The sequence below is a fragment of the Vicia villosa genome, linkage group LG3, assembly GCF_029867415.1.
Source record: "Vicia villosa cultivar HV-30 ecotype Madison, WI linkage group LG3, Vvil1.0, whole genome shotgun sequence".
NCBI classification, from domain to species: domain Eukaryota; kingdom Viridiplantae; phylum Streptophyta; class Magnoliopsida; order Fabales; family Fabaceae; genus Vicia; species Vicia villosa.
The window spans coordinates 87,504,680-87,528,443 of NC_081182.1; the positions used below are offsets into that span (position 1 = coordinate 87,504,680).

Genomic DNA, 23,764 nt, shown 5'->3' on the forward strand with positions numbered 1-23,764 from the left:
ACAATCGATCTTGATGTCAATACTTCTCCACATACCTTGATTTGATTCGCCAATTTCTTGACTCTAGCAAAGAAATCAGTTGTGCTTTCACTATCTTCCATATGAAGCAATTCATACTCTCTCTTGTGAGTTTGTAACCTCACCTCTTTCACCTTTTCTGCATCTCCAAAAGACCTTTCATGTATCTCCTTAGCTTTTTTTGCAGATTATTTATGTGTAGGTTTTTGTTCTTCCATCGCGTCTTCTACAAGCGGTTCTATCTCTTCTTTCACAAGATCCTAAAGATCTTGACAACAGAACACAACCTTTATCTGCTTGCACCAATTCTCATAGTTATCTCCTTTCAAAATTGGAAGAGTTGCTGGAAAATGCCCATTTGTATGGTTCATTGTCATTGCCATTCTTCTTGCCTTGAATCGACTAATCGGAGCTCTAGATACCAAATGTTGGAAATCCACCAATATCTATGATGAATTTCTATTAATCTTAATGAACAAGATTGTTACTACCACACAATGACAATGAAAAATATGAAAGAAAGAGAGACAACGATTTTCTGCAGAGTTTCTCTCTGCCCACAAACTGTGGAAAACTTCGATTGTTACTACAACACAATGACAATGAAAAATATGAAAGAAAGAAAGACAACGATTTTCTACAGAGTTTCTCTCTACCCACAAACTGTGGAAAACTTCTTATTCACTTGCAACTGCAAATTCTATGAAGACAACTTGATTACTAAAATAGGGGTTACTCCCTCTATTTATAGATTTAGGTTAACTTGCTCTTTAAGCCAAAAGCTCAAAACTATAAAAGCCCAAAATACATATTTTGGAACTAAATCAAATCTAATCAAATATGTGTGTAACTAATCAAATCTAGTTCGACACACACATTATTCAACACTATGAATTACAATTTAACAATAACAATGACGACAAAAACTACAAATACATCAACAACATTAACATGGAGAGAGTTTTACATAAATGAAATGTGATGGAGAAAATTGTTTATTTGAGATTCGAGCTTCCTTCCTCTTTGAAGAAGATGGTGTTTCAATTTGTTAGGTGGAGAGAATGATGTTTCAATTGAAGAAAAGTTCTAGGGCACAAAAAGTGAATGGATTAAATTTAACATTTCTTATTTGTGAGTAGAATATTAAATAGAGTTTACATCTCGACTTTTAGAAAAACTGAGGGAACTAAACGAGGTAAAAAATGCATTTAGTTTATTTAGATAAAACATTAATAACTTATAATGCCGGGTTTCTAAAAAATCGAGGTATAAGATGATTTATAAAATAAAAGAAAAATTTTGGTTCTAAATAAAGCATAGATTTGCAGGTGCTGGGAATCGAAGCTCAAACCCTTATCTACATAACCTGTCGGTTTTCTACAAAACCAAGCGATAAAATGAAACTAAAAAAATGACGTGTTTCAGGTTATTTGATCTCGGATTTTTATTGGCCGAGGTGAAAGCTTTATCATGAAATGTATTATTTGTAGTAGTATTTGTACTTCGTCTATGCATTATCACAAGATATATCATCAGTCATGACTCTCTAAGGTTTTTCTTTAGGTTTTAACGTGTCCGGGCTTACAAAAAAATTGGTTTTTATTAGGATCAAAAAAGCCTACATACAAGAGAGCATAGGGTACTTCTTTTTCACGTATTTTTGTTTCTTTATTTGCAATTTTATACAACCATTTTCTTTTGGTGCCTTTTTTTTTGTATGCTTGGCTTTGGATTTTTAGCTTTGGTTTTTGTCAAATCATTTTTCTTTCTTTTCATTGCACCAATACTAGAGTTTTTCTTTAAAATATTTTCCTTTTTCTTTTTCTTCTCAACTTTTGTTTTTTCAATATCCTTGATTTTTGTTTGCTCTCCTATCCTTATGATAAGGTAGTGAACATTGTTTTTCTTTTCAAATTTGGCTAAAGTTTATAATTTTGAAAGAACAAAGTAAATTTTCATTGTATGACTCAAAGAGGTTTGTCAAAGGATTCTCACCCTCACAAGGTAGGCTTTTAAGGTTAAGTAGTTTTTTCATTCAATACAAACCATGCCTTAATCATATTCATGACTTTCAAACATATCAAGCAATTATCAAGACTAATGCAAAGTCTACATAGTTATTATGCATGTTTACTCTTAGTGTTTAGTAAAACACGAGGTTGAACACTTATCACTTTGGTAGGCTTCATGATTCCTAACTTATGTCAACATGTTTTCGGTAGATAGTAGAAAAATGAATCTTTGAATAAAACAAAATTCATAATCATGCTCTTTTTCACAAATAGCTAGGCATTAATTATGAATGAAACATTTAAAGAGAACAAAAACTTTTTCCAGCCATTTGATATTTGATCTTTTGTAGTCGACCTATTGTTGGTGGTTCCATGTATTTTTGAAATTTTAGATCATTATTTGAATCATCTACATATAAACTTCCTTTGGGAGTACTTTTTCAAAAAATTTCAAAAAAAAATTGAAGAATAATTGACACTTAAACATGAAAATAATTCAAAACAAACAAGTATATGGTTTGTTTGAATCATATTTGCATTCCACATGTAGAAAACATTTTCATGTCCTCGGGAAAAAAATAATTGAGTGTTGCAAAGATATCTTTTCCCAACCTCAATTTCCTTGCTTAGCCCACCTGTGTGACCAAGTCGCGCTAGGCATACTGGGTAGCGCTTAGCCCGCCTCTACTTCAAATTATGCTGGCATTGTGTGTGGCTCGCTTAACGAGCACTTTATGATAGTAGTAGAACATATTTTTTGTGTCATTTTGAAACTCAGATCTAATGGATTGATGTATCAGCATAAAATTTCATTGGTGTTCAGTTGATTACAACTCATAAAACACATACAAATTCAGCAAAGCTATTAAAACACACACAAGTTCAAGAAAGCAAATAAAACAAGCTCATAAGAAATGCCAAAGTTTAAAATTAAGGGATGTTCATTCATCAGAGTCAAATTCTAAAGGTTTTTATTCAAACTCTTCTAGATCCTCTTCTTCTTCCTCAACCGCTCTTACTTTTCCTTTTCCTCTACCAATTGTTCCAACATGCCCACTGCTTCCACCTCTATCAACATGCTTTGGTCCCATTCCTTATGGATAAAATGACCTATCTTGAGGCCATTGAAGATTTATTTTTAATTCTTGTTGGGAATGCATGTGACCGAATAAGGAATTTGAATTATGATCTCCAAATTACTCATGGATTCTTGTAATGCAATCAAGCCTCTATGATAGGTATCCATTATGCTCCCCTCATGAATAAAATATGTTTTCATTCTTATGTTGATATCTTCCAAATCTATTAATTCTTGTTGGTTGTGGTGAGGTGATGAGGTTAGTATTCAGCAGTTGTTGGCCCTATATTATCGTGTCATGCAGTTACGACGAACATAGTCACCATCTATTGGACTATCTATACGATAATGATTGTAATCAAAGAAATTAACTTTATATACCATGCAAAACCATGTAATTAATCTTAGAAAAGTTAGAGGAGGTTTTGATATTAAATGCACAATTGCCCACATCTTATCTGAGATTATTCTAGCCACGTCTCTTTCTTGTTGACTCAGAGTAAACAAGGTGAACTGTGATGTTTGTAAGTTTGAGATGGAGATATTTAGCTTAGGAGCGACATTATCCAAGAGAAAATTAATCATATACGGGCTTCCAGGGTGAGGTTAGATTTTCTTAATTGGATAGGTTTACCTGGACGATCGATTTCATAAACTCATTCTTGACGTAGATGTTGGCAACTATCCTATCATAATGCCAATTATTCCTATGAAACTCCCATTAAAAAGAATTTATTCATCCTTCAGGCAATTCACATGCATCTTCAAGATAATCATGTATAGCATCCGAGTCATATGGAATTTCTTTCCCTCTTACCCATGATGTTCTTGCCACTATTGCATCTTCTTTTACAGGCTTGGCATTTGCGTTAAATTCACTTATAATATCCATATTGATTTCGTATGGGGGATTCACTAAAGTTTGTTGTCCAATGTTGTTTACTTGTATGAATTTGGAAAATTCTCTTTGGTCTTCTAGTTGATTCCTTCGTTAAGCCACCAATTGCCTACTTTCTTTAAAAACTTCATGATTTGGACTCTTGAATTGATTTCTATCATAGGGTACTCTGGAGAATTCTATCCTATATTGTCTTTTCCACCCAATAATGGATTTCTTTAGAGCCATTTGCACAAAATCAAATGAACACATATATTTTCTATTGTGGTTAGTCCAATTCTAAACATAGCATATTTTTAATTATGTGCACATTGTTCTGTTTCCATATTCTCTCTAGGCGAGGCTCATAGCTCACCTAGCACGACAATCTACTTCAAACAAGAATTTTTGTTGATTGTTGAGCATGAAAGTGGTATAAAGATACATGCAAGTGATTTTTTTGATGTTAACCTAGGATTTTGTCAACATGCATCAGAGATTTCATTATTAATAGCATAAATGGTATGATCATCTACTGATACCTATGTTTAAAGATATAACTAAGTAAAGAATGAACAATTAACATACCTTGATTGAACCTTTGAATTGAAGATGAAGATGAATAGTAGATGAACTTGGTATTTTAATTAATTTGACAATGAGTAAACAAGTTTCTTTCTTGTTTTTTTGAAATTATGAAGAAGCTATATGACTTTCCTTTATAGGTAAGACTTGTGTCCATGCAAATAATGCAGATCAACAACTTTTGGGGATTTTGTTGTGTCAGAATCAGTACCCCTCTAGTACTGTTCAAGATTTGTGTTGTTAATACCATGGTTTTAGGATTGACAACAGTTTTTCTAAAATATGGTTCATGACAGATGTTGAGCAAGATGTCATAACATCTTGATCAAGCTGATATAACAGAGTGTAAAGGTTGCATTGAAGACAGATGTTCTGACAGATGTTATGACATGCTGAACCAGAACATCAGTACAGGCTGTTTTAAATCTTGACATATTTTATTTGATTTTGTGATATTTCTTTTGGATATATCTCAATTATTTTTGCAGGTCAAGAAGATTTAATCTGGAACAAGTGAGTTGATTTCCAACTGTACAAAAGTTTCTAAAATTGGATATTGAGACAATTTAGGAAACTTTAGGTTTTGTTTCAATATTTAAGGAGATTTTATGCATAATTGGTGTATCTCACAGTTTATGGATTAACTAATATTTGGGTGAAGATTTCGAAGCCCGTGGACTGCTGTGTAGTATTTAAAGGGATACCTAAACCTAATGTAATCAAGTCTTTCACAATTGTAAAATTCGGGGAAGCTTAGAGTCTTAGTTTTGAGAGTCTCTTGTGTTTTAAGTCACCCATGTATCTTTTGATACCATGATGTAGACTGATTATTACTTGACTGTTTGTCAAGTTATTGTTCTCACTCTTGAAGCTTGTAAGCATAGGGTTGAGTATTGTTCTCAATAAAAGGTTTGAAGCAAATCTGATTTGTTTTGTATTGGAAGTGTTGTGAAAAATGATGTCAAGAACAAAATATGAGAAGAACACAAGAATTGGTTATAACTGCTATTCTTTTACTTTCTCTTAAAACAAGATTACAGGTTTACAAGAATAACAAATAACCTCTCTCACCCTAAATTAGGATTTGCAGCTTAGCAATGATGAGAGACTAGTATGCTATTTATAGTAAAACCTAACATACTAACTAATAGGCTTTTTCCACAAGGCCCATTACACAAGCCAACTTAATAAACAAGCTAACTTAACAAATTAGGGTTTAAACACTAAAACCTAATTTAACATGCTAACAACTCTAGCATCTTTGACACAAGCATGTGACCAACCTTCGACTTCATGCTTAATCCTGTCGAACCAAGAAGCTACCCTTCGACCATACTAGAGTTCGTTCCAATATCTCACAAATCTCCACCTTGGACCTAACTCTACAACGTCAAGGGAACAAACTAGCTTTCTTCATGCAGCTTTATCAACTGCATACAGTGGAAAAGCTTGCAACTCGACAATGTCTTGGTGATCATATCAGCAGCATTGTCTTCAGTCGAAACCTTCAGCACTTGGACTTCTCCATGCTCGATTACTCCTTTGACGAAATTCAGCCTCACATCAATGTGCTTAGTTCGCTCATGATAGGCTGAATTCTTCGACAGGTGTATTGTACTCTAACTATCACATTTAACAGTGATACCTCGACCTTGAATTTTCAGCTCCTTCGCAAAACCTTCAAGCCACATTGCTTCTTTCACAGCTTCAGTTAGGGCAATATACTCCGCTTCAGTGGTTGATAGAGCAACAACCTTCTAAAGTGTTGCTTTCCAACTAATTGCAGTGCCAAACATAGTGAAAACATATCCGGAAATAGATTTTCTGGAATCCATACAACCTGCATAATCAGAGTCGACATATCCTTCAATTTCTGCTTTACTATCTTCACCCAAGGCTCCACCATAAATTAGGACTCTGTTCAGAGACCCATTTATGTACCTTAAAATCCACTTCAATGCTTGCCAATGAGCCTTTCCAGGGTTCACCATGTACCTGCTTACAAGACTTACTGCATATGCTATATCGGGTCTAGTACAGACCATAGCATACATCAAAGAACCAGCTATATTAGCATATGGGATGCTATTCATATAGGCTCTTTCGACATCAATACTGGGACACTGATCAATACTCAACTTGAATTGAGGGTTTGTTGGAGTCACAACTGGCTTCGAATTCGACATACCAAACTTTTCGAGAATCTTCCGTAGATATGCCTCTTGAGAAAAGCATAACTTCGACTTCTTTCTATCTCTTCGAATGTCAATTCCAAGAATCCTGGAAACAGCTCCCAGATCCTTCATATCGAACTCCTTATTGAGTTCAACCTTCACCCTCATCTCATCTTCGACATTGTTGCTTGCTATGAGAATATCATCCACATAAAGCAACAAAATAACAAATGAATTACCAGGTCGAAATCGAAAGTAAACACAGTGGTCAAACTGACTTCTAATGAAACTTATGCGTGCCATGAACTTGTCGAATCTCCTATTCCACTTTCGAGGAGATTGTTTCATCCCATATAAAGATCTCTTCAGTTTGCACACATATTCTTCCTTCCCCTTTTCGACATACCCTTCAGGTTGCTTCATCAGGATTGTTTCATCTAGATCACCATACAAGAAGGCATTCTTCACATCCATCTGTTCCAGTTCAAGGTCGAACTGTGCCACCATGGCAAGCAACATTCGAATGGACCTATGCTTCACAACAGGAGAAAACACATCATTGAAGTCGACACCTTCTTTCAGAGTGAAACCTCTTGCAACTAACCTTGCCTTGTATCTTTTCGACGTCACTCCTTCGATTCCTTTCTTAACTTTGAAAATCCATTTACAGCTGACTAACCTTGCCCCATCAGGTTTCTTGATCAATTCCCAGGTATGATTATCATGAAGAGATTTCATCTCATCATCCATGGTTTTCAGCCATTCAGTCTTATTTCGACTCCTCATAACTTCCTTGTAGTCTCTAGGTTCTTCGTCTAGAACCTCACTTGCAGAGATTAAGGCATAAGTTATAAGATCTGCATGTCCAAGTCTCTGAGGTGGCTTGATGGCTCTTCTCGACCTATCTCTTGACAATAGGTAGTCATCAACAGTTTCCTCAATTTCCTCAGAATCTTCTGCTTCTTCTTCGACTTCATCAGGGATATTCAATTCAGCATCAACATGCTCCACCTCAACAGGAATCTCTACCTGTTCCAGCTCTTCTGCACTTCGACCATCATCATCATCATCATCATCAGTTTTCTTGAAATCCATTTCAGCTTCATTGAAAACTATATCTCGATTGGTGATACACCTCCTGTGACCTGGCTCTAGGCACCATAGCCTATAAGCTTGGACTCCTTCAGGGTATCCCATGAACATGCACTTCAGAGCTCTAGGTTCGACCTTGTCTTGCCCAATATGAGCATAGGCTATGCAGCCAAATACTCTCAGTTTGTCGAGATCTGGTGGATGTCCCGACCAAACTTCTTTAGGTGTCTTCATATCTAGAATTCTGAAATCAGATACGTGATGTCGAAAAGGATGTCACGACATTACCTATCTGAACAATTCTATAATAATGAACAAGAAATAAAACAAATAACACAAGTGATTTGTTAACCCAGTTCGGTGCAAATACACCTACGTCTGGGGGCTACCAAGCCAGGGAGGAAGTCCACTATAAGTAGTATCATTTCAGAGTAATACACATCAAGACTACACCTTTCACTTAATATCTACCCAATGCAACTTCAATCTAAGCTACTTAGATCAGAGATCCTACTCGCTCCCCCTCAATCACAGCAGTGATGAATAACACTCAATAAATATGAAAAGAAGACACACTTCAAGGACACAACTTGATCTTGCTTAAAAGCTTCAATCAAGTACAATGGTACTCTTGCTTAAAAGCTTCAAGTACCTCTTACAACACAAACAAAAACACTTAGACCAAGACAACCATCACGATGATTGTTTGGCTCACAAGAAAACTAGAACTTCAAAAACCCTAATCACCAAACAACTTCTATCTCTCCAAAACTATTTTAGGGCTGCAGCTTCTTCAGTAATATATAGAGTCTTCAAAACGCAGCAGCTGGGCCTTGGATCCAAATTAGTCTTTAACCTAATTAAACTAATTTCCACAATTCAAGGAGCCAAAGATAATAGCAATCAAGTACGTTCTTGAAAAGTCCAATCAGATCATAATCTAATATTTCCAAGTAAGGCTCAGTCCAATATTTCCAAATAAAGCGCATATCGTAACAGATCACACCTACAGAATTAGTAACAGAATAATATGTAGCACCTACGGATGTCATGACATCGGCCTTGACATCAGGTAAAGGCCTGCACAAATAAAGGCTTCAATACATGTCATGACATCAGTTTTGACATGATAAAATCACAATGAGTTTTACCAAAAATTACAGCCAATCAACAACATCTACAAACTCCCCCTTTGGCTAATTTTTGGCTAAAACAAGAATAAATGCAACCATATAATATCAGAGCACAAGCAGCAGATCACAACACCAAGAATACAAAAAAATAAATTCTGTAGCAGAGGTAAACAACAACCAGCTTGTTTAATCACTAGAGAAACCAGAAAACAGCTATTTAATCATCTGTTACATAATACCAACATCCATAGTCAAATAGACCATACAACACCAAAAAAAACACATCCATTTACTCCCCCTTTTTAGCCATAAAAGGAGCCAAACCACACAAGAGTACAAAAAAACAACACTAAGTCAATCACCAGAGAAACAGCATAAGAGAAGTAGGATTAATTGTCAGATTCATCAGTTTCTTCAGCACTAGAGCCACCAATCTCTTCACCAGCATCACTACTCTCAGTCTCTTCAGCACTTTCACTATCCTCAGCCTCTTCATCATCACCACTATCAGCACCATTATCTTCATCATCACCACTACTAGCACCTTCACTTCCACCAGCATGGTCATCATCTGCAGACTGCTCAAGACTCTGAATGAGCTTTTCAAGCTTCATCTTCCTATTGTCCAACTCTTTACAAGTCTCTTTCAGCTCAACAATAAGGGAGGATTTGGAGACAGATTTGCTGGTTTGTGATGTCCCAGCAGATGTCATGTCATCTGATCTTTGGAGCAACTTATGGTGGAAGGACAAGGCACTCTCCCTCTTGCACACAGAGTCTTTAGCTTTCAGAATCCCAGGGTACTGATTAAGAATAATCCCACATATCAGGGAAGGAAAAGCAATGGGCATCTTTGTAGCAGAGGTACCAACATGCTTCATAATTTGATCAAATATGTAAGTTCCATAATCAAACTTAGTCTTGGTTCCCACAGCATATATGAATCTTCCTAGGCCAACTGCAATGGTAGATGTATGATTGGTAGGCACCCATTTAGCAGCACCAATTTGTGTAGCAATGCATACCTGACATTAAGAGAACTAGCAGACCGTTTACTCTTTATGGGCCACTTCTTAACCTTACCACCAGTGATCACTTTGCACACCTCATTATCAGTCACTTCAAGCTCAGGTTGAGCCTCATCATTCCTACCGAGATAGAGGTTAACAACAGTTGGGGAGAATTCTATACACATTCTTATAACATACACCTTATGAAAATCCTTAGTTTTCCCATCAGCACAATCTTGAGATAAATTGACTATAAACTCCTTCACAAGCATTTCATAGCATTTAGAAAAATGGGTAACAGTTTTAAGCAAACCTGCAGATTTGATGAGCTTCATGATTTCTTGACATTCAAGAGCATCATTTGCAAGTTCTCTTTCCAAAGCCAATCTTCGCTGAAAAACATACTTCCATTGCATAGCATTTGAAGCATAGTGCAGATAGATGTTGTCCAAGGGAATATCAGGAACAGTAGTGGAGGCTTTGGTGACAGCATGCCTTTTCTTTGAAGGGATGTCAGGGACATCACTTAAGACATTGTCTTCAGGGTCAGAAGCACTTCTTTCTTTCCTCTTCTTCACAGCAACCTTGCTCCCAGTTTTTGAAGGTTCAGTAAGGGCCTTCTTGATCTTTTCTTTGGTAACCTTCGTTTGAGGAGTAGCTTTAGGTTTGGAAGGAGGTTGATCACAAACCTGTTTTCCCTTTCGAGTCTTGACTCTATGAGAGATGCTAGATATGAGCTCATCATCAGCAATGTCAATAGGATCAGCCAGACTATCCAGATCCACCACATCATTCACAGTAGGGCCTTCTTTAAGAGTTACTTTAGAAGGAGTAGCAGGGACCTCTTCAACTTTCTCTGTTTCAAGAATCTCAGCATCTTGAGTTCCAAATGTTTCAACATCTTTAGCTTCAGATGTCTCAACATCTTTAGCACCAGAGATATCAACATTGTTATCTTCAGATGTCTCAACATCAACCTGATCTTTGCTAGCATCATCTTGATCGTCTCTGCTGTTCTCAGAGGCCGGAGCTTGGGCTAAAGGAACAGATATTCCTTCTACCTTATGTCCTTCATTCAAGATTCTTGTGACAAGACCTGCGATCGCATTGTGAACATATGCCGAGCCCTCTTTACCCTGAGCAGAAAAGGTTTCTGGAACAGACCCACTAGTCGATTTTCTTGCATGCATCTTTCTTGGAAGACTACGAACAGGATCGGTAGCTGGAACAGTGTTCAATGGCACAACATTCAACACAACATCTTGATCACTCACCACATTTGGTGCCCTAGACCCTGATGCTGTTTCAGAGGGAGGAGACGATTTCTTTGAGGGAGAACTCTGAGACATGTTGAGAGAAAATGGAATGATGGAGAGAGGTTTGTGAATGCAGCGAATCAGAAAGGTAACGTGAATGCCGAAAATAGGTTTTGTGGGAATGGGAACCGTTTGGAGAAAGTGTAAAAGAGGGGGAAAATACACTTTAATATGTAATGATAACAAATATTTGGAGAGAAGGATTCTGTTGGCCCCACACCCGGTTAATTGCTATAATTCTTCACAAAGACAAATGCCTAGCTTACTTCTTAGATTTTCAAATTGATTTGCATCCAAGGCTTTTGTGAAAATATCAGCCAGCTGAAGATTAGTAGCAACATGTTCCAAGGCAATTACTTTATCCTCAACAAGATCTCTAATGTAGTGGTGTCTAATATCAATGTGCTTGGTCCTGCTATTCTGAATAGGATTCTTTGAAATGTTAATGACACTTAGGTTGTCACAATATAATGTCATGACATCTTGTGTGACATTGTATTCTGTTAACATTTGTTTCATCCAAACAAGCTGAGAACAGCTACTTCCTGCTGCAATGTATTCTGCCTCTGCAGTGGATAAAGATACACAATTTTGTTTCTTGCTGAACCATGAAATAAGATTATTCCCCAAGAAGAAACATCCTCCTGAAGTACTTTTTCTGTCATCAGCACTTCCAGCCCAATCTGCATCACAATATCCAGTGAGAATAGGTTCACACCCATGAGAGTAGAGCATTCCATACTCACAAGTACCATTCACATATTTCAGGATCCTCTTGACTTGGTTTATGTGACTGACCTTGGGATCTGCTTGATACCTAGCACACACCCCAACAGCAAAGGCAATATTAGGTCTACTGGCTGTAAGATACAGCAGGCTTCCTATCATGCTTCTATATAAACTTTGATCAACACTAGTTCCCTTTTCATCTTTGGACAGTTTTAAATGAGTAGGTGCTGGTGTTCTTTTGTGAGTAGCATTTTCCATTCCAAACTTTTTGACAATGTTTTTATCATACTTGCTCTGAGAGAGAAAGATTGAGTCTTCCATCTGTTTAACTTGCAGCCCAAGAAAATAAGTTAATTCTCCAACTAGACTCATTTCAAATTCTGATTGCATCTGATCAACAAAGTGTCTAGTCATCTTGTCTGACATCCCACCAAACACAATATCATCCACATAGATTTGAGCAATCAGGATCTTTCCTCCTTCATCTTTAACAAAAAGAGTTTTATCTATCCCTCCTTTCCTGTACCCATTACTAGTAAGAAACTCAGTTAGTCTCTCATACCAAGCTCTAGGGGCTTGTTTCAGGCCATAAAGATCTTTTCTTAGTTTGTACACATGGTCAGGATGGTTTGGATCAGCAAAACCTTTAGGTTGTTCCACATAAACTTCCTCACTCAAGTATCCATTCAAGAAAGCACTCTTCACATCCATCTGGTATAGTTTGAATTTTAGAATACAAGCAACTCCTAGCAGTAATCTAATTGACTCAAGTCTAGCAACAGGAGAAAAGGTTTCATCAAAGTCAATCCCTTCAACTTGAGTGTATCCTTGAGCAACTAGCCTTGCTTTGTTTCTGATAATAGTTCCCAGTTCATCTGACTTGTTCTTGTAAACCCATTTTGTTCCAATGACATTAGTACCTTTAGGTCTTGGTACCAGCTCCCATACTTCATTCCTTTCAAACTGACCTAGTTCTTCTTGCATAGCATTAATCCAGAACTCATCTGTCAATGCTTCCTTAACATTCTTAGGTTCAATTTTTGACACAAAACAAGAATTTGAAACTAGTTCTCTTGACCTTGTAGTAACTCCACTGTTGAGATTTCCTATAATAAGTTCACTAGGATGATCTTTTTGAACCCTTATAGATGGACCTTTGTTAGGAGGTTCAGCTTCAGACTCTGTGATAGTAGGACTACAATCATCTTCTTTAGTAGATCCTTCAGCTGTAAATTCCCAGAATGTTTTGACATCTTCTGTGACATCTGCTTGACTGTGGACATCATCAACCACAACATTTATGGATTCCATTATTACTCTGGTTCTTGAGTTGAACACTCTATAGGCTCTACTGTTTGTAGAGTAGCCCAGAAAAATCCCTTCATCACTCTTGGAATCCATCTTCCTTCTGTGATCTCTATCAGCAAGAATGTAACACTTACTACCAAACACATGGAAGTATTTGACAGTGGGTTTTCTTCCCTTCCAGATCTCATATAGGGTGGTAGAGGTTCCTTTTCTTAAGGTAACTCTATTATGAACATAGCAAGCAGTATTCATGGCTTCAGCCCAGAAGTAGATAGGAAGTTTCTTAGCATGAATCATAGCTCTGGCTGATTCTTGAATAGTTCTATTTTTTCTTTCAACAACCCCATTTTGCTGTGGAGTAATAGGGGATGAAAATTCATGATGTATTCCTTCAGAGGAGCAGAAATCAGCAAATTTTTTATTCTCAAATTCCTTTCCATGATCACTTCTAATTCTCACAACACCATTTTCTTTTTCCCTTTGAATTCTATGACACAGATCTTTGAAAACATCAAACACATCTGACTTTTCTCTGATGAAGTTTATCCAAGTGTATCTGGAGTAGTCATCCACAACCACATAAGCATATTTCGTTCCTCCGAGACTCTCCATTTGCATTGGTCCCATCAAGTCCATATGAAGCAGTTCTAGAACTCTGGAAGTGGTCAGATGTCTAACCTTTGGATGTGACATCCTGGTTTGTTTTCCTATCTGACATTCACCGCATATTCTTCCTTCATCAATTTGAAGCTTAGGAATTCCTCTCACAGCTTCCAAAGAGACAATCCTTTTCATACCTCTTAGATGAAGATGGCCAAGTTTTTGGTGCCACAGCTTTGCTTCTTCTTCTTTAGAGCATACAGTTGAATAGCTGGATTCATGAGACACCCACAAGTAGCAGTTATCTTTGGATCTGACTCCCCTCATTACTACTTCCTTTTCTTCATTAGTAACCACACACTCAGTTTTAGTGAAGTTAACTTGGTATCCTTGGTCACAGAGTTGACTGATGCTTATGAGATTAGCAGTCAGGCCCTTGACCAACAAAACACCCTCTAGATTTGGAACTCCTGAACAGTCAAGTTTTCCAACTCCTTTGATTTCTCCTTTAGCTCCATCACCAAAGGTTACATAGCTAGTAGAGTGATTTTTGATATCAACAAGCAGATTCTTGATTCCAGTCATGTGTCTGGAACATCCACTGTCAAAGTACCAATCTTCTTTGGCTGATACTCTAAGAGATGTATGAGCTATTAAAGCCATATTTTTGGGTATCCATTGTTGCTTCTGGATGGGCATGATCTGCTTAGGTCTGTAGTATGGAGCTTGATCTGGGTATCCATATAATCTGAAGCAAAAGGGCTTAATGTGTCCAAATCTTCCACAGTAATGGCATCTCCATCTTTGAAATTTTCTCTTCATTTTACTTTTGTCTTGATGTTGAGTAGCATGTTTTGACATCGGGTTCAACATCTCAGTTTCAGGTTTAGCCCTATTACCATCTTGGGAATGTTTCTTTGTACCAACAAAACCTATACCAGACATATCTCCTGAACTCTTTCCAATCTGCAGAATCTCCTCCAACATATCCGAGCCACTGTTCAACATTTTTACAGATTTTGACATCTGATCAAGTTTGGATTGTAGCATGATAATTTCACTGTTTAGTTCAGATATTGTTTTACTAAGTCCTTTGTTATCAGCCTCCAACTGAACTATGTATTTCTTCTGCTTTTCACCTTGTTGACAGACTTCAGCACTTCTGATACACAGCTTCCTATAGGAGGCTGCCAGTTCTTCAAAGGTTAGCTCATCTTCACTAGAGTCTTCATCAGAATTACAAACACCAGTAAGGGCTGTGACATGTTTGGCTGATTCTTCTTCAAAGTCACTCTCAGAATCTTCATCAGACCAGGAGACTGACAGTCCTTTCTTTTGTTTCTTGAGATAAGTAGGACATTCAGCTCTAATATGTCCATACCCTTCACATCCATGGCATTGAATTCCTTTGCTGTGATTGTACTTTTCTTCTGGTTTAGCTCTTCTGCCAGAGTCATAAGATCTACTAGTGTTAGATGAGATGTTCTTAACATTGGGTCTTGGCTTCTGATCCATTCTTCTCATAATTTTGTTAAATTGTTTACCAAGCATAGCTATAGATTCAGATAGATTTTCTTCTCTACTTTCCTCTGCTTCTTCTTGAGAGTTGGACACAAAAGCTATGCTTTTGTTCTTCTTTTCAGAATTGTCACTGATCCCCATCTCAAAGGTTTGAAGAGATCCAATTAACTCTTCTACCTTCATTTTGCTGATATCCTGTGCCTCTTCTATAGCTGTAACTTTCATATCAAATCTCTTAGGCAGGGATCTAAGGATTTTTCTCACCAGCTTTTCATCAGACATTTTTTCTCCCAAACCTCCCGAGGTATTAGCAATATCAAGGATATTCATGTGAAAATCCTGAATACTTTCATCATCTTTCATCCTTAGATGTTCAAACTTCGTAGTTAGCAGCTGAAGTCTTGACATCTTCACTTTGGAGGTACCTTCATGAGTGGTCTTGAGGATATCCCAGACATCTTTGGCTAGTTCACAATGGTGTACTAGTCTGAATATATTCCTGTCAATTCCATTGAATAAAGCATTTAAAGCTTTAGAGTTGCCAAGCGCCAATGCCTCCTCATCTTTGTCCCATTCTTCCTCCGGTTTAAGAGTTTTCTTGCCATCTTTATCAGTAGTGACAGGATGTTCCCATCCTTTGTTTACAGCTCTCCATGCTTTACTATTCACGGATTTCAGAAAAGCCACCATGCGAGGCTTCCAATAATCATAATTGGAACCATCCAGAATGGGTGGTCTAATCACAAATCCACCACCTTCCTTGTCCATAGTACCAGAAAATATTGTCCCTAGATCTCACCCAGTAAACCAAACAGGCAGGGTGCCTGCTCTGATGCCAATTGAAATTCTGGAATCAGATACGTGATGTCGAAAAGGATGTCACGACATTACCTATCTGAACAATTCTATAATAATGAACAAGAAATAAAACAAATAACACAAGTGATTTGTTAACCCAGTTCGGTGCAAATACACCTACGTCTGGGGGCTACCAAGCCAGGGAGGAAGTCCACTATAAGTAGTATCAATTCAGAGTAATACACATCAAGACTACACCTTTACCTTAATATCTACCCAATGCAACTTCAATCTAAGCTACTTAGATCAGAGATCCTACTCGCTCCCCCTCAATCACAGCAGTGATGAATAACACTCAATAAATATGAAAAGAAGACACACTTCAAGGACACAACTTGATCTTGCTTAAAAGCTTCAATCAAGTACAATGGTACTCTTGCTTAAAAGCTTCAAGTACCTCTTACAACACAAACAAAAACACCTAGACCAAGACAACCATCACGATGATTGTTTGGCTCACAAGAAAACTAGAACTTCAAAAACCCTAATCACCAAACAACTTCTATCTCTCCAAAACTATTTTAGGGCTGCAGCTTCTTCAGTAATATATAGAGTCTTCAAAACGCAGCAGCTGGGCCTTGGATCCAAATTAGTCTTTAACCTAATTAAACTAATTTCCACAATTCAAGGAGCCAAAGATAATAGCAATCAAGTACGTTCTTGAAAAGTCCAATCAGATCATAATCTAATATTTCCAAGTAAGGCTCAGTCCAATATTTCCAAATAAAGCGCATATCGTAACAGATCACACCTACAGAATTAGTAACAGAATAATATGTAGCACCTACGGATGTCATGACATCGGCCTTGACATCAGGTAAAGGCCTGCACAAATAAAGGCTTCAATACATGTCATGACATCAGTTTTGACATGATAAAATCACAATGAGTTTTACCAAAAATTACAGCCAATCAACAACATCTACAATATCTAACGATGTCGAAGGACATATGTTTATCAAATATGTTGCTGTCGAAACAGCCTCAGCCCAGAACACCTTCTTTAACCCCACACTAGTCAACATGCATCTGACTCTCTCCAAAATAGTTCGATTAAACCTTTCAGCCAAACCATTTTGCTGTGGAGTACCTGCAGTAGTTTTGTGCCTTGCAATACCAGAGTCATCACAAAAGCTATTGAATGCTTCATTGCAAAATTCAAGGCCATTATAGATTCTCAATCTCTTGACCTTCCTGCCAGTCTGATTTCCTACTAGAGTATTCCAACTTTTGAAATTCTCAAACGTTTCATCCTTAGTCTTCTGGATGAATACCCATAACTTTCTGGAATAATCATCAACTATGGATAGAAAATACCTTGCTCCTGAATGTGATGGACACCTTGCAGGCCCCCAAAGATCAACATGGATGTAATCAAGGGATCCATGTGTTCTTTGTTTGCCTTTGTTAAACTTCACTCTGCAAGATTTTCCAATCACACAGGGTTCACAAAACTTCAGCTTCTCGACTTTGTCTCCACCAAGCAGATTTTTTTCCCTAATTCGACCAGACCCCTTTCACTGACATGGACCAATATCATGTGCCAGATTTATGTCTTCGACAAAGGTTTCATGGATGCAACATTTGTCGAACCACTTACAACTTCAGCCTCAAGGGTATACAAGCCTTGTTTCTTCAGGCCTCTCAAGACTTCCTTCGACCCCTTCATGACTCTTAGGATACTTTTCTCTCCTTGGAAAACATATCCTTTCTTGTCGAATTCACTAAGAGAAAGCAGATTTCTCTTCAAATCAGGAACATACCTGACTTCAGTCAACAATCTTATTGACTCATCATGGAGCTTGAATCTCATAGATCCAACACCTGCAATCTTGCAAGCTTTGTTGTTTCCCAGCAGTACTGAACCACCATCTAGATCACATAATTCCGCGAACAAGTCTTTGTTTGGAGTCATGTGCCAAGTGCAACCTGAATCCATAATCCACTCCTTCCTAGAGTCACTGCTCGAAACCACAAGGACATCAGGTGATTCAAAATCATCTTGAACAATGGATGCATTGCCATTATCCTTACCTCCATGATCTTTCAGGCGTTCAGGGCGCACCTTTCTCGTGTGACCCTCCTTTTTACAATGATAGCATCGAATTCCAGATGCTTCACCACTATAAGACTTCGACTGACTTTTTCCTTTCTTCTTATCGGACTTACCATCCTTTTGAAAGAATTTTCCTTTAACGGCCAAACCTTCACCAACTGTCGAAGGTTTATGCTCCTTTAGTTCATTCAAGTCCTTAGAATACAAGGCTGATTGAACTTCCTCAAACGTCAGGGATTCCCTTCCATACAAGAGAGTTTCTTTGAAGTGACCATGCGATCGAGGCAAAGAACACAATAGTAACAGCGCTTGATCTTCATCATCGATCTTCACATCAATATTTTCAAGATCAAGAATCAGCTTGTTAAACATATCCAACTGCTTAGCCAACACTTTTTCTTCAATCATCTTGAATGAATACAAAGCTTGCTTCAGGTAGAGTCGATTTATCAGCGATTTGGTCATGTACAAACTTTCAAGTTTCACCCATAACCCTGATGCCGTCGTCTCCTTTGATACCTGCCGAAAAACCTTATCACCAAGGCTCAACAAAATTGTGCTGTGTGCTTTCTCGATCATATTCGTCTTCTCCTCTGTCGTCAATTCTGCATTCATGGCTGCCTCTCCCTTCAACGCTTCCAAGCAACCCTGCTGAACCAGTAGGGCTTTCATCTTCAAGCACCACTAACCGAAATCATTCACTCCGGTGAACTTTTCAATCTCATACTTTGTTGAAGGCATCTTCTCCATGCTCACTGCACCAATTTGTTGTGAAAAACAATGTCAAGAACACAAGAATTGGTTATAACTGCTATTCTTTTACTTTCTCTTAAAACAAGATTACAAGTTTACAAGAATAACAAATAACCTCTCTCACCCTAAATTAGGATTTGCAGCTTAGCAATGATGGGAGACTAGTATGCTATTTATAATAAAACCTAACATACTAACTAATGGGCTTTTTCCATAAGGCCCATTACACAAGCCAACTTTATAAACAAGCTAACTTAACAAATTAGGGTTTAAACACTAAAACCTAATTTAACATGCTAACAACCCTAGCATCTTCGACACAAGCATGTGAACAACCTTCGACTTCATGCTTAATCCTGTCGAACCAAGAAGCTACCCTTCGACCATACTAGAGTTCGATCCAATATCTCACAGGAAGTGTAATCTTTTGTTTGGTTCTTTGTTTTGGTTACTAGTCACTGGGATTGTGATTGGTATTTACCACTAAATTGTGACTGTTTTGTTTTGTCACTAGGATTTTGACTATTTTGAAACAGTAACTGGGATTCGGACTGGTTTATTATTGCGGTGATTTGTTGTAAGAAGTGAGAGTGGGATCTCATATCTAGGAGGTTCTTAAGTAGAAGTTGCACAAAATCCCCCAAATCAACCTTGATCTTGGAGGGAAAACCCCAACTATTTTTATCAATGAAACCTCTAAAGAATTTTCAAACCAATTTAATTTACAAATCTTAAAGTGGACCTTATGAATATAAATCTAGATGGAACCCAACAAAAATGATTATGTGTAATTGTTGTGTGTATACATATAGAGAGGTTGAAGATGATGAAAATATCTTTGTATATTATTTGGTTTCACCTTTGTAAAAGATGTATGAATGTCTATATATATGAGTGTGTGTAAGTGAGAAAATAATTGAAAAACCATACTTAGAAAATTTTACAAGTTATTGGAAATATGCACAGGATGTGTTGACCTCTAGACCATATGTGTTGACTTCTACTTTCTATGTGTCAACCTGAAATTCGTATGTGTTGACCTGTGTTGTCTATGTGTCTACCTGAAATCCGTATGTGTTGACATGTGTTGTTTATATGTCGACTTAAAACTCGTATGTGTCGACCTATGCTGACCAGAGAGTCAGATTTTGCAAAAACACTCAACATGTGTTGATTTGTTTATGCATGTGTCGACCTATGCACTAGTTTTTTCATATAAAAACTTAATTTTAACTTATAAAACATTTCTAGACTGATTTTAAGTGTCCCAAGGTTAAAATGCACATTTAGACACATAGAATAAGGTCCAGTATATACACATACTATGTGTCTTAGTTTTGACATTATTCAAAACATTTCTACAAGGAAAGTGTACTCACTAACATGTCAGGGATGCAAGTTTGACTTTGAGTCTCTTTGTACCCTAAATTGAACTTGTTCTAGTTAATTATTATTCCCAGTGATTACTGCCTCCATATAATATTTACCTCTAATTCCTTATAGGATAAACCTTTGATCTTAAATTAATTCCCAATGGATATTAGTGAATCACAAATAAACAAAGCATTCAATTAACATGGACAATACAATTTCATGGTATTATCCCTAGGCCTAGGTGATAACTAGAAAGAAAATTCCTATCAAGCGTTACTTGATGAAATTCCTTTCTAACAGGTAACCGTATTTCAATCAACAATCTGTTAGAAAGTAAAAAGCATTAAGAGTAGATAAGAATAAATTAAATTGAAATAAACTACTTAATCGCTACTAGAATCAATCCAGGTTTACAAAATGCATCAATGACAGTGAATCATATTTTGCACTAAATTTTTCAACTTCTCATAATCCTAACAAAATACATTGAAAGAATTATAAATTTTACACGTAAATCGATAACGAGGAAGATTCAAATCAGAATCCCGTTGAAATATGCTCCCCTCCTTACCGCCAAAATCCAAAAATCTATGAGAAAAATAAGCTTTTCTAAATACATATTCGAAAGTGGACGTACATACTAATTTTGGAGCCTAGATGCTTGCCATATGTGTCTGGGGCATCTAAATGCTTGCATATGCGCTTGGAGGTCAAGAAGCTCTTTTCATATGTTTTGTCTAACGCATGGACTAGATTTGGGCATCTGGATACTTGGATGGATAACCCCATACCCTTATGTAAGCTTGCATACACATATAAACATAGATGATTTAGCCTTTGAATTCTTCATGAGAGTTATAGTTATGGATGTTAACTTTCATTTTCTTTCGGTCGCATATCATTCAAAATTACAACGCCCTAGATATGCTCAAAAGACCACACATACACCATGATGTAAAATGTGATGAAAATGAAATTTGTGAATCTTTCTTAAAATTTAAGCTTTTATTTGACTTCATGAGACCTACAAAATAGGTTAAACCTTTTTAAAATGACATATTATCAAAAAAAAATCATTAAATCTTTAGAAACGTCATTTTTTTATTATTCGTGTAAATTTTACTAAATTTACTACTTAGAAACAATAAATGGTTATGAGTTTGATGCAAATACTTGGATACAACTTAGTAAAAATGGTGACTAATCATAACCTCAAACTTAATTTGTTTCTCGTCCTTGAGCAACTTTTAAAAGAAAATTTTCTAGCATACCAACTTTAAAATGAATTAAGAGTTTCATACCTCACTTATTCTTTTGTGACCTTCTCTTATCAATACTTTGAGCTTTATAGTTTTATCAAGTTTGATTGATCTTCTGCATCTCCACTTGATGATACTATCTTGGATGTCACCTCTCTACACACTCTCACCAAGTATATCATGTGTTTATTGCTCAAAATTTGCAGTATGCACTATTATACGATATGTTTGAATTATATATATATATATATATATATATATATATATATATATATATATATATATATATATATATATATATATATATATATATATATATATATATATATTGAAGTTTGTTGGGTTATTCTCATTAACTATGTATAATTTAAATTTTTTTAGGATACTTCTTTCTTCTACAAGTGAGTAAATTTTTCTTTTTGACTTAGTCGAAATGTTCAACGTTTTGATTTCTTCGTTCTTTCTTTTTTATTCTCTCTTTTTCTTTCGTTGATTTTTCAACTTTTCCTTTTTGAATCCTCTGTTTTTTATTTTCAGGTTAGATGATTTATCAACTTACTTACTTTTCTTTGCAGATTATGCTCTTATTCACTTAATATCCTCAATTTATAAATTGATACCCCAAAGTTATTACTTTTTATTCCAACATCAACTCCAAACTTAAATTAAACAAGTTTTCAAGACGTAATCCTTCTAACTTTAAGTAGGGTAAAAAAGTGTTTAGAGCAAGGGTTATTAATTATGGTTAAAACAAACAAAAGGGAAACAAGCTCAATTGGGTTATGCATAGGACAAAAATAAAACGCAACCTCTTAGTCTAAGTCAAATTATCTTTTGGGCTAGTTTTTTTATTATATGTAAACAATGTATACTAACACCATTTCTACACCATATTTGATTTCCCAAGCATATTAATTACAATCATTATAAAAATATGACATAAACTACATGTTTTCTACATTAAAATCTCTGATTTGGTGCTTCATGTAGTATATGTTGTAATAATTTATCTTAATCTTCACCGCTTTATTCACACAATTAACATATCCATGTCTCTGTCTTTTCCTATCCCACTTTATTCTCTTTATTTTCTGCAAGTACTTACAAACTAGCTTATGAAGAGTATAACCTATGACTTATATTATTTTATCTTAAAAAGACAGTTCATGTATGGAAAGCCAGATATGCATTGATCCTCTACAAAGATAACATCTCAAGTATGTATAGAGTTAGTTGAGTTATAGAGAAATAATAATTGGGAATGTTCTATATAATTAGTGGTAAAAGCATGTTATCAAAAGGTTAAACTATAAAGCATATTCTGCTAAACTATATACGACTAATTTCATCTCTATTTGTGAACTTTTGTTTTATTAAAATAATTGGGACTATAAATTCTAATCCAATATTTTTAATTATATATTTAAATAATTATTCTTTTCTCTTCATTGCTACAATAGGAAATTGAATGACATGGCTTGAATCTTTTTTAATATAGTGGTGTCATAATGTAGATATGAGTTTATTCATATTATTTGGAAGATGATTTATATAAATCTAATATTCTTAATCCAAGATACATTGAAATCCCCACCATGCGAGACAAAATTGACGAAGAAAAAACTAAAATAAGTATTGTAGTGACCATAATATTTTACAGGTTTTGTGGTTGCATGGGATATGCTACATTTGGAGATGCAGCACCTGAGAATCTTCAAACTGCATTTGGATATGTCAGATGTTGCATTGGACGTGAGTTCCTTTAACTATTTTGCGATACATGGTTTCTAAATCAAATAGAAATTATTCATATATAATTGTAATAGTTTTATACAACTAATTATTAGTTTTTGAATGTTTAAAACTATTTTATTTAAGATTGATGTATGAATATTTATCTTTCTAAATACATAATATTTTTAATGATAATAGTTTCATACAATTAATTATTTACTTATAGAATGTTATTCATGATAGATTAAAAAGACTAAAAAAAATTGAATAACAATAG

The 23,764-nt window shown here is 36.0% G+C and overlaps 1 protein-coding gene across 1 annotated transcript; it reads right to left on the reverse strand.

Moving 5' to 3' along the window:
• Positions 1-9,358: 9,358 nt before the first annotated feature.
• Positions 9,359-11,328, reverse strand: LOC131658478 (uncharacterized). The gene is made up of 2 exons (XM_058927767.1): positions 10,048-11,328; positions 9,359-9,994 (listed from the first exon to the last, which is right to left on the reverse strand). Exons 1-2 carry the CDS (start codon positions 11,326-11,328, stop codon positions 9,359-9,361), a joined length of 1,917 nt encoding a protein of 638 aa, XP_058783750.1.
• Between the last annotated feature and the right edge of the window lie 12,436 nt (positions 11,329-23,764).

Coding starts and splice junctions, on each gene's coding strand:
- LOC131658478 (XM_058927767.1), bottom strand. CDS start 11,328: ATGTCTCAGAGTTCTCCCTCAAAGAAATCGTCTCCTCCCTCTGAAACA. Junction 9,995..10,047: donor AAGTGATCACTGGTGGTAAG/GTTAAGAAGTGG, acceptor TCTTAATGTCAG/GTATGCATTGCTACACAAAT.